Source organism: Scardinius erythrophthalmus (genome assembly GCF_964197995.2).
Source record: "Scardinius erythrophthalmus genome assembly, chromosome: 23".
NCBI classification, from domain to species: Eukaryota; Metazoa; Chordata; class Actinopteri; order Cypriniformes; family Leuciscidae; genus Scardinius; species Scardinius erythrophthalmus.
The window spans coordinates 29851261-29864246 of record NC_138243.1 but is presented as its reverse complement, the minus strand read 5'-3'; the positions used below and the strand labels follow the sequence as shown (position 1 = coordinate 29864246).

At 41.8% G+C, this 12986-nt stretch overlaps 1 protein-coding gene across 1 annotated transcript; it reads right to left on the bottom strand.

Moving 5' to 3' along the window:
• Positions 1 to 7792: 7792 nt before the first annotated feature.
• Positions 7793 to 12763, bottom strand: LOC308684123 (uncharacterized protein). The gene is made up of 2 exons (XM_081355200.1): positions 11264 to 12763; positions 7793 to 8013 (listed from the first exon to the last, which is right to left on the bottom strand). The coding sequence occupies exons 1-2, from the start codon at positions 12386 to 12388 to the stop codon at positions 8011 to 8013; spliced, it is 1128 nt and encodes a 375-aa protein (XP_081211326.1). The 5' UTR covers positions 12389 to 12763; the 3' UTR covers positions 7793 to 8010.
• Between the last annotated feature and the right edge of the window lie 223 nt (positions 12764 to 12986).

Genomic DNA, 12986 nt, shown 5'->3' with positions numbered 1-12986 from the left:
TAACAACACTCTGAAACATGTGCAACTAAAGCACAAAGAATCCACAACGTTCTACAGTGTTCTCATTATAATGTCATGTATATGGCAGATTGGCGCTGCACATTATGTACTTAACTGTATTTTCATGACAGGCATCGCTGTGCACTTTCAAATCAAGTTTTACTTTATTTCGCTGTTTTCTTCTTTCATTTTGTTATAAAAGATCATTGTAAACTTGAATTTTAAACCTTTTTCATATGCTGCAATAATTTATTTTGCTACTTTTGTATAGAAGATTATTGTTTTACCCAGTTTTTCAATCTTAAATTATGAAAATCCATTATACAAATATCAGTTATTTACATTTAAAATTCTATGCAAATGTTATAAAATTTGGGGTCAATATTAGGATTGTTTTAATGTTTTTAAAGAAGTCTCTTTTGCTCACCAAAAATGAAATTGATTTAATTAAAAATATCTTCTTCTTCTTCTAGAACTTTAAAAATAGCATTTATATAAGATAGAAATTGTTGTATATGATATAACATATATACCTTTTTTACGAAAAGCTAAATATATATATATATATATTTAGCTTTTCATAAACAAGGAAACATTAATTACAGTCATACATATTGTACTCCAAGAAACTAAATGAGTATGTGACCGACTGCGTAAATATAATAAATATATGAATATATAAACATATGAGGAAAAATAAAGTAAACAAAAATGAATGAATAAAATCACTTTGATAATGCATACGAATAATATATACATATCATACATGTATATACACCTATAATTAAAGAAAACTATATATACCTACATAATTATACATATATGTGCATTACATACATTTACACACCCCATATACCCTTACAAACACATTTAGCACAGGTATATTTTGACAGCACATTTTTGACCCGTCTTTTTACCTTCAACAATTTTACTATCGACTTTGCATTGGCACTTTTGACATAGTTTTGGTTTGTATCTTTCACTTGAAATAAGTTACGTTCTTGCCAGAAAGTGTTATTCCTGTTGCGGATGTGCTCTTCCTGTAACAACATGCTGAAACACGGGCAACTAAAGCACAAATAATTCACAACATTCTTCAGTGTTCTCATTGTAATGTTATGTATATGGCACTTTTGACATCTTCTTGTTTTTTACTCTCTCTCACACACAGACACACACACCTCCATTAGCAGCTTCTCAATCTCTGAAATAATTGATGAATGGTAAATACTGTAGGTTATGTTTTGGCTTTTATTTAATTTCTCAGATCAATGCGGCTCAAGAAGAGTAAGATGCCACAGGACGGGGTTTATCTTAAGGTTACTGCAAAAATCAGACATTTTCAAGCCCTCGGCATACGTCGATTTCCTGCAGACGGATTATTGATCTTTAAACATAAAGCCTCAGGCTGGCGTTTCAGAAAGAGGGAGGAATAGATCTGTCATAGTTCATTCAGTCTCTTCAACTCGTTGTACCATCGAGTCAGAAGTCAAATCTCATTTTTAAATCTCTTTTTATACATTAGAAATTTATGGAAAGATTTTTTGTTGTTGTTGTTGCTGATGCTTCTTTGAGGGAAGATTATTTATAATTAGATTGTTCTTTTTAATATTTTATTAGAATGAAATTGTGATGAAATAATGAAATTATCAACAGTGATGAAATTATGATTATATAGTGAATTTTTGTATGTATGTATGATGTATGTATGATGTATGTATTATGTATGTATGTATGTATGTATGTATGATGTATGCATGTATGATGTATGTATGTATGTATGTATGTATGATGTATGTATGTGTGATGTATGTATGATGTATGTATGTGTGATGTATGTATTACGCATGTATGTATGATGTATGTATGTATGTATGTATGATGTATATATGTATGTATGTATGTATGTATGATGTATGAATGTATGTATGTTTGTATGTATGTATGATATATGCATGTATGATGTATGTATGTATGTATGTATGTATGATGTATGTATGTGTGATGTATGTATTACGCATGTATGTATGTATGATGTATGTATATATGTATGAATGTATGTATGTATGTATGTATGTATGATGTATGTATGTATGTATGTTTGTTTGTACGATGTATGTATGTATGTATGATGTATGTATGTATGTATGATGTTTATATGTATGAATGTATGTATGTATGATGTATGTATGTATGATGTGTATATGTATGTATGTATATATGTATGATGTATGTATGTGTGATGTATGTATTACGCATGTATGTATGTATGTGTGTGTGTGTGTGTGTGATGTATGTATTACGCATGTATGTATGTATGTATGTATTATGTTTGTATGTATGTATGTATGTATGTATTATGTATGTATGTATGATGTATGTATGTATGATTTATGTATGTATGTATGTATGATGTATGTATGTATGTATGTATGTATGTTTATATGTATGAATGTATGTATGTATGATGTATGTAGGTATGTATGATGTATATATGTATGTATGTATGTATGTATGTATGTATGTATGTATGTATGTATGTATGTATGATGTATGTATGTGTGATGTATGTTTTACGCATGTATGTATGTATGTATGTATTATGTATGTATGATGTATGCATGTATGTATGATGTATGTATGTATGTATGTATGTATGATGTATGTATGTGTGATGTATTATGTATGTATGTATGTATGTATGTATGTATGTATGATGTATGCATGTATGATGTATGTATGTATGTATGATGCAGTGTTTCCTTTAGGATTTTTTTTAGCAGTGGGGGCAGGTCTGTCCGAACAACTGCGCGATTATCCGACATGCACTTTAACAATCACTGCTGATAGACGGCTTTCGTACAGCCCGGGCTTTATGGAAACTTGTTTTATTAGGAGCACTTGTGCTCCTAATTAAAAAAATTTAGGAGCACAGTCCAAAAATTTTTTTCCTTTAACGACACAATATTACTGTGCCACATTGTGTGACAAAAGTTTACCTTATGAACATTAAATATTTTCAGTTTTAGAAAAACAATTACACTGGCTGTCATAAATAAATTGCATAAAAAAAAACCTAAATTCATACATTTCGTGCCTCACTAGCGATTCTTGCTTGAAGTGTGAATGTCCGCACACTAGGGCTTGCATAGACTAGTCGAGTAGTCGATAGATCGACTACTTCAACCACTAGTCGACGCTGTCGGAAACAATCGACTACTCGAGCGTCCATTAACCATAAATGAATTAAAAATGGCGAACGTCACCAACAGACACCACACGTCAGATGTGTGGAAGTATTTCATCAAGGATGACAAAAATATTGTAATTGACCAACTCTGCAAGAGGCCGTTCACATATTGCGTCTAAAAACGTGTGGAAAGCGCGCGCGGCCGTGCCGCTGTCTCCTACAAGCGCTCGCGCTCCCGCTCCCGTGGCGTCTGTCGTTGCTATGCAAACAAACTGCGCTCTCCATGATGTCGACGAAGAAGTATCATTCCGCAAAGGATTAATTGATTTCTAGCCCTTGCATTAGCTTTACTACTAGATATATTTCTGGAGATGAGAAGAAAAAACCCGCTTGGAAAAACTAGCGCACCATGTTGCTTTCATTATGAGCGCGCGCCTACATTTGAAATGACGACCTTGAGCGCGGAAAAGACGCGATATGTGACGGCCCCTAGAAGCAGACGTCTGAAATGAAAAGCAAGAACGGCCATTTATTTGGCTATAGACTGTTACATGAAAATTTAAAAATGAAATGTCATAATTATAATGTTTTGAGAGTTTACTTATGTAATTGTTGCATTAGGCTATGAATTAATAAATGTTTATTGATAAGATCTAGCTATTTCATGTCTTTTCATTTACAGTAGCATGAACCACGAGTAGTCGAGTAACTCGAGTATTGTTTTGATAAGAAATCGACTAGCAGAAATCAGTAGTCGTGCAACCCCTACCGCACACAAACATGGTTGGCCCTGCAGGGTTTTACCTGGGTCAAAAATGGTCTTCGGTGGCCAACACTTAAAAAAAAAAAAAAAAAAGCTGTGATTTTACCTCTGGATTTCATAGCTTTGTAAGATAAAATCCTTCTTTAACAGATTATTTTGGTATATAATTATATCAATATAAAAAAGGAGGGAAAAAAAAAGTAGCATTAAAAAGTTTATTTTAACTAATAGTCTTATTTTCTACCATCTACAATTGAATAGGCTACCATTCAGTTGTAAATGCTGTAGTTTATTAAGGCTAAATCTTGCTAACCATATAGGCTGTACTAAAGGGGGTAAGCACACCTTAGGTTCTTATTTGTTCTGTAAATTATTTTTTTGAAACACTTTACAATATGGTTTAACATTAGTTTATTACTAACATGAACCATGAGCAATACATGTTACTGAATGTATTCATCTTTATTAATCTTAATAAAAAATACAGCTGTTTGAGTGCATTAACTAAATGTTAACAAATACAACTTTTGATGTCAATAATGTAGGCTATTAAATGTTGAAATGAACATTAGCAAAGATTAATACATTCTGTAGAAGTGCAGTTTATTAAAAGTTCATGTTAACTAATGTAGTTATAACTAGAGTTTAATAAATGGAACCTTATTGTAAAGTGTTACCGATCTGTTATACACCGATTCAGACGTCTCGTGAGTTCAGTGTTGGAAAGATCAGTCGTTAAACCATTCATTAAAACGTGGAAGTGGAACCTTGCTTCGCAAAGAGAGTGCTCGCGCGCACGCGACCAGAGGGCGCGCGCTCTCGCTCTCGCTCTCTCGTTCTTTTAAACATGCGCCCAGCTGTCACAAGCGCAGCAGTTTATCTACATTACACACCGGTCAAATAAGACTTTGGCGGGACGAAAAAAACGCTTTGGCGGCCGCCAAAAAAAAAAATATCTTCGATCGGGTCAGTCGCAAAAGTGCGCCTAAATATCTTTTCATGATCGCACACAGACATATTTAGGCGCAAATGCGAGTGAAATGGTCGCACTGTAGAGCCCTAACGTTACCGTGGCGGCAAAAATTTTGCCGTGGCGGGCCGCCATTAACTAATCTACATAGAGGAAACACTGATGATGTATGTATGTGTGATGTATGTATGATGTATGTATGTGTGATGTATGTATTACGCATGTATGTATGATGTATGTATGTATGTATGTATGATGTATATATGTATGTATGTATGTATGTATGATGTATGATGTATGATGTATGAATGATGTATGTTTGTATGTATGTATGATATATGCATGTATGATGTATGTATGTATGTATGTATGTATGATGTATGTATGTGTGATGTATGTATTATGCATGTATGTATGATGTATGTATGTATGTATGTATGTATGTATGTATATATGTATGAATGTATGTATGTATGATGTATGTATGTATGTATGTATGTATGTATGTATGATGTATGTATGTATGTATGTTTGTACGATGTATGTATGTATGTATGATGTATGTATGTATGTATGTATGATGTTTATATGTATGTATGTATGATGTATGTATGTATGTATGATGTGTATATGTATGTATGTATATATGTATGATGTATGTATGTGTGATGTATGTATTACGCATGTATGTATGTATGTGTGTGTGATGTATGTATTACGCATGTATGTATGTATTATGTTTGTATGTATGTATGTATGTATTATGTATGTATGTATGTATGATGTATGTATGTATGATTTATGTATGTATGTATGTATGTATGTATGATGTATGTATGTATGCATGATGTATGTATGTATGTATGTATGTTTATATGTATGTATGTATGATGTATGTAGGTATGTATGATGTATATATGTATGTATGTATGATGTATGTATGTGTGATGTATGTATTACGCATGTATGTATGTATGTATTATGTATGTATGTATGTATGTATGTATGTATGTATGTATGTATGATGTATGTACAGTTTTATGCACAAGTTTGGGCACCCCTCTGAGGTTGCATGATAATTTGCTCTGTCTTTTAAAAAAAAGATCGTAGTGATATGCCATTCAGTTTCTAGAGAAAGCTGAATAATATGATGTTTTTCAGACAGAGCTTCTTAGTGTAGCAGTATTGAGTTGTATGAAATAAAAACAAATGTGAAAAATAGGCTGTGCAAAAGTTTGAGCACCCTTTCAATTGTGTTGATTTGAATACCTGTAGTCACTAAATGCTGACTGATTGCAACACATACTTAATTTAATTGGCTAAATGAACAGTAGACTGAAAACACAGGTGCAAACCAAGGTAGCTAATTGCTAGTTGTGTTTCTCTTTGATTCTCTACTGGAAAGTTGCAACATAGGAACCTCAAAAGAACTCTCTAATGTCTTAAAAATTAGGATAATTCATCAATATGAATTAGGAGAAGGGTACAAAAAGTTATCACAAAGGTTTAACCCCTTCATATTGATTATGTAAGGTGCAAATTGAATATACATTTGCATAATGTAGGTAAAGTGGGCTTACTCCTCTTGTCTAATCGGATAGCCATGTCTCAATCAGATCAAGTTATGGTCACATCTTCATTGTGATTAGTTGATCACGGTATTACTCATATTATATTGGTTTACACAAAACAACAAGTGATGTCCATTCTAATGGAAGCAGGGTTTGAAGGGGTTAAGGGCTCTGTCTCCACAGTCAGAAATATAGTTAGAAAATGGAGGGCTGCAGGAACATTCCTTGTCCAGGAAAGAAGTGGTAGGCCAAGAAAAATATCTGAAAGGCAAAGGCGAAGAATGGTCACAGACGAACCACAGACCACCTCCAAGGAGCTCCAAGAACATCTCGCTGCTGATGTGTGTCATTGTACATCGCTCCACTGTCCAGCGCACTTTAGACAAGGAACAGCTCAATGGAAGAGTGATGCGGAAAAGCCTTTTCTGCGTACTGCCAACAAGCAGAGTCGTTTGAGGAATGCAAAGGCTCATCCGGGCAAGCCAGAAATATTTTGGAATAATGTGCTGTGGACAGATGAGACTAAGATAGAGTTATTTGGTCACAACCAGAAGCGGAAAAATAACACAGCGTTCCAGGAGAAGAACCCGCTCCCTACTGTAGCTTCGGTCGAGGGTCCATCATGCTGTGGGGATCTGTGCTAAGCACAGGTACTGGAAACCTTGTCAAAGTTGAGGGTCACATGGATTCCACCCAGTATCTGCAGATTCTTAAGAAAAATTGTTCAAGAATCAGTCAAGAGGCTGAAGTTACGCCGGGGTGGGTTGTTTCATCAGCAGGACAATGATCCAAAGCATTGTTCCAAATCTACCAAGGAGTTCATGCACAGACACAGTGTTCTGGAATGGCCATCACAGTCCCCAGACTTGAACATCATCGAAAATCTATGGGATGATTTGGAAAATTTGGAGAATTTTGGACCTTTCTTTCTTGCAAAATGTCTCCAGTTCAGTCAGGTTTGATGGTTTCTGAGTGTGGACTCGGAAACCATCAAACCTGACTGAACTGGAGACATTTTGCAAGATAGAATGGTCCGAAATTCCTGCAGCCAGAATTCAGGGACTTATTATCAGTGGCTGTAAGAAGCGACGACAGACTGTTATTTCTCTAGTAAACACTGATGTGGTAACTCCACTGGGGTGGCCAAGTTTTTGGACCTGTCTGTTTTTGTTATGACTCACATTGTGTTGTTTCTGTTGATTCAATACATGTTATTACAGAACTGAAATCTTAAATTATATCTGTGATGAGGTTCAGTTCTCGTGATGAGGGAAGGAAGAAGACAAGGGGTCGGCGATGACTGGGACACTCGTTTATTTACTCAAGTTGAAAACACAAACAGAAAGGTGCGCTCGTAGCGCGTTCACTGTGTAATAAACACAGCACAAAACTCAGTCCATAAATCAGCACATAAACAACGGCTTCTCTCAGTCCACGGCAGCACACGAGGTCCCAGTCCCTCTCTCTCTCTCACACTCTCTCCCGGTCGTGCTTATATCCGGTCTCTCCACGCCAATTACTGAAATCAGACACAGGTGTTCATCATCTGCACTTGACCCACTTACTCACCGCTCGCTTCCTTCCTCTCTCTCCCGCTACAGACTCCGCAGAACCACGCCCCCCTCGCCACATACCCCCACCGCCCGACTCAGGCCGGGGAGCCATCCGGCCTGTGGACCACCTGAAACTTAAAGGGTTGTAACGCCAGATACCACCGGGTGATCCGCGCGTTGGTATCTTTCATGCGGTGGAGCCATTGCAGGGGAGCGTGGTCCGAACAGAGGGTGAACTCCCGCCCCAGGAGATAATACCGGAGGGTGAGAACGGCCCACCTGATGGCCAAACACTCCTTCTCTATGGTGCTGTACATCGTCTCTCTCTTCGAGAGCTTCCGACTGATGTACAGCACCGGCCGCTCTTCACCCTCCACCTCCTGGGACAGGACGGCGCCCAACCCCCTGTCCGACGCATCTGTCTGTAACATAAAAGGGAGAGAAAAGTTAGGAGCATGTAAGAGCGGTCCGCCACACAGAGCAGCCTTTATCTGGGTAAAAGCCTGCTGACACTGCTCCGTCCACTGAACCGTATCTGGTGCTTCCTTTTTAGTTAGATCAGTCAGCGGGCTGGCGAGGTCCGAATAATTAGAAACAAACCTTCTATAATATCCCGCCAGCCCCAGGAACTGCCTAACCTCCTTTTTGGTCTTGGGTCTTGGACAAGTCGCAACCGCTGCAGTCTTATCAATTTGGGGACGCACCTGTCCATGACCCAAGTGGAAACCCAGATATCTGACTTCCACACGCCCAACTGCACACTTCTTCGGATTGGCCGTGAGCCCAGCCCTTCTCAGCGTCTTCAGTACAGCTCGCAAATGCTGCATATGTCGCTGCCAATCACCACTATAGATGACGATATCATCCAGATAAGCAGCGGCATATGCAGCGTGCGGCCGGAGAATTCTGTCCATCAGACGCTGAAAAGTCGCTGGAGCCCCGAACAACCCGAACGGAAGAGTAACAAATTGGTGTAATCCGAACGGCGTTGTGAAAGCTGTTTTTTCTTTGGTCATGGGAGACAAGGGGATCTGCCAATAACCCTTGGTTAAGTCCAGTGTCGAATAAAAACGAGCAGTACCTAGCCGATCAAGCAATTCGTCAACTCGGGGCATTGGATATGCGTCGAATTTCGACACAGCATTCACCTTCCTGTAATCCACACAGAACCGTACTGAGCCGTCCGTTTTAGGAACTAAAACTATCGGGCTCGCCCAGTCACTGTTGGATTCTTCTATTACTCCCATCTCTAGCATTGCTTCTAATTCGCTCTGAACTATTTTTTTTCTTATGTTCAGGCAAGCGATACGGCCGACTGCGAATTACCACACCCGGCTCGGTCTCAACATGGTGCTGAATGAGATTCGTTCGACCAGGCAGGGGCGAGAACACATCAGCAAATTCTGCTTGTATTGTTTTTACATCAGTGAGCTGGGAGGGTGAGAGGTGGTCTCCCCCAGGGGCCAGAGCGAGAGATTGTGACTTTGAACTCACTTCTGGACCGAGATCCTCCTCTCCGCTCACTACCATCGCCAGCATCACTGATTCTGCCTCGGACCATTTTTTTAGTAGGTTGAGGTGATAAATTTGATGTGCTCCGCCCCTATCTGTTCGAGCTACCTCATAGTTGAGATCCCCAACTCGCCGTGTGACCTCAAAGGGTCCTTGCCACTTCGCTAGTAATTTTGAACTTGACGTAGGGAGTAATACAAGCACTTTATCTCCCGGTGCAAATTGACGCAGTCTAGCCCCCCTGTTGTACAGCCGACTCTGTTTATCCTGTGCCTGTAACAAATTCTCCATAGATAGCCGCCCCAACGTGTGGAGTTTTGTTCTCAGATCCAGGACATACTGAATTTCGTTTTTACTATTAGAAGGTCCGTCCTCCCAAGTCTCTCTAAGGACATCCAACACCCCACGGGGCTGACGTCCGTAGAGAAGCTCGAAGGGGGAAAACCCCGTGGAGGCTTGCGGGACCTCCCGTACAGCGAACAAGAGGGGTTCTAACCACTTATCCCAATTTTTGGCGTCTTCGTGTACGAACTTCCGAATCATGGTTTTTAACGTGCGGTTAAACCGTTCCACCAGCCCGTCCGTTTGTGGGTGATAGACACTGGTTCGGATCGATTTAATGCCCAATAATTCGTAAAGTTCGCGAATAGTACGTGACATAAACGCCGTGCCTTGATCGGTGAGAATTTCTTTCGGAATTCCCACCCGGGAGATTAGTTGAAACAGTGCGCCCGCCACGCTTTTCGCGGAAATACTGCGGAGCGGCACTGCTTCAGGATACCGTGTTGCATAATCCACCAGGACTAAAGCAAAGCGGTGTCCCCGCGCTGACCGTTCTAATGGCCCGATGAGGTCCATACCAATTCGTTCGAAGGGGACCTGCATTAATGGTAGTGGGCACAATGGTGCTTTTGGATTGGCCGGTGGATTCACCAACTGACATTCACGACAAGACGCGCACCACCTGCGCACGTTCTCGTGAATGCCCGGCCAGAAAAATCGGGCCATGAGACGGTTAAGTGTAGCCGTTTGTCCTAAATGCCCGGCCATTGGATTACAATGAGCCGCCTGGAAAAGCATTTCCCGACGGCTTTTAGGAATCAATAATTGAGTTGTATCTTGTTTTGTTTGGGCGTCTTGGGTCACCCGATACAACTTATCTTTCAAAATAGCAAAATATGGATAGGAGAGCGGTTGTTCAGGGTGAAGGCGCTGACCGTCGATAGAGCAAACCTGATCAAATGCATTTTTCAGCGTTTCATCCTGGGACTGTTCCAGGGGAAAGTCATCATGCTCTGTGAGGATTGTTTGCTCTGGAGCACTCTGTTCCCCCGAAACAGACCCCAGAGGTTCCGGATCAGCCTCCCCCAACTGGGCAACCGCTATTCCACTCTCATCTCTTTTCCCCCAAGAGGCATCCGCACATAAATACCCCAATAATTGATTAAACGCGGGCCAATTGGTACCCAAAATTATCGGATGCCTGAGGTGCGGATTAACTGCCACCTCCACACTATGCTTTTCTCCCCTAAATTGAATTTCCACAGGCAAAATAGGATAACTCACCACTTCCCCGTGCACACACCGCACCTTAACCACGCGGCTATTATCCAATGCCCTAGGTTGAATCAGGCTTTGATGTATGGAGGATTGGTTACATCCTGAATCCACCAAAGCCTGATAGATACCCCCCTTGATACTCACTGGTATTTGGTACAAGCCAGCCTGATCGAGGGCAGCCTGTGGCGCGTCGGGGACCCGGATCAGTGTCCCCACCTCCATCACTGGACACCGGTCGATGAAATGCCCCGGATCCCCGCAACGCCAACAGGCCGGCCCAGACTTTACCGCCACCCTGGCGGCAGGAAGCGGATCAAGTGATTGGCGTGGAGAGAGCGGTGGAGCACTTTGGGTGGAGAATGGCCCAGGGGTCGAGCTCCCTCCCCTGGGAGGTGCCCTGGGTGACACCGTAGGTTCCGTCGGGAAGCCCGTTCTCCACCTTGGCGCTGGTTTCGGCTGGAACCCTCCACGCGTCCGGGGAAGTGGCACCGGCCTAGAGGAGAGAGAAGGAGAGGGGGGAGAGAGAGAGAGAGAGAGAGAAGCAGATGGGAGGGGCTCGCCGACCCCTGGGCACGCCACCATCTGGTCCTCCGCCAGCTGGATGGCCTGGTTCAGCGACGTCGGGCGGTGGCACTGGACCCACTGAGCAGTTCTCCTCAGTAGCCTCGCTATGAACTGCTCCAGTACCACACGATCGATGAGACCCTCGACGTCGCTTTGGTCGGCCATCAGCCATTTGCGGCAGGAGTCCCGGAGCTGTTGTGCCATGACAAAGGGCCGGCCGGACTCTTCCAGGGTCAGCGATCTGAACCTTTGTCGATGTTGTTCTGGAGTCCGACCGACCCGCTGCAGGATGGCACGCTTGAGGTCTTGGTAGACCAGGAGGTTCTGGACTGGCAGTTGGTGTGCGGCTAATTGTGCTTCTCCAGACAGCAACGGGATCAGCCGCATTGGCCAGTCCACTTTGGGCCATCCCCGATCCTCCGCTGACCTCTCGAACAGGTCCAGAAAAGCCTCTGGGTCATCTTGTGCACCCATTTTGTTGAGAGGCAGTTGCGATGATGCGTCTCTTGCTGGGGGGATGGCCCGAACCTCCCGGTCCACCCAGCTCCGGAACAGCTCGCGGTCTTCATGCTGGGACCGGAGGAGCGCTTCAAATCTCTTGTCTTGCTCCTCCTTGATCGCCAGCAGGTGTTGGTGTTGTTCCTGGTGAAGACCGGCGAGCGACTGGATGATATCCGCAAATGGCGTTGCTGGCGGGGTCTGCATGGCGGCGGCGTTCTCCTTCCCTCCCGGGTTCCGGCACCAGTGTGATGAGGTTCAGTTCTCGTGATGAGGGAAGGAAGAAGACAAGGGGTCGGCGATGACTGGGACACTCGTTTATTTACTCAAGTTGAAAACACAAACAGAAAGGTGCGCTCGTAGCGCGTTCACCGTGTAATAAACACAGCACAAAACTCAGTCCATAAATCAGCACATAAACAACGGCTTCTCTCAGTCCACGGCAGCACACGAGGTCCCAGTCCCTCTCTCTCTCTCACACTCTCTCCCGGTCGTGCTTATATCCGGTCTCTCCACGCCAATTACTGAAATCAGACACAGGTGTTCATCATCTGCACTTGACCCACTTACTCACCGCTCGCTTCCTTCCTCTCTCTCCCGCTACAGACTCCGCAGAACCACGCCCCCCTCGCCACAATATCCAAATGAAGTTTCTGCTTCGAAAGACCAGCAGATTATAAACTGAAATTATGATAGTTATCAGGGATGCCCAAACTTTTGCATAAAACTGTATGATTTATGTATGTATGTATGATGCATGTATTATGTATGTATGTGAATATATTACAATTATATAGTCTTTAAA

Bases quoted from the DNA above. Each gene is read 5' to 3' on its own strand.
- LOC308684123 (XM_081355200.1), bottom strand. From the start codon at position 12,388: ATGCAGACCCCGCCAGCAACGCCATTTGCGGATATCATCCAGTCGCTC.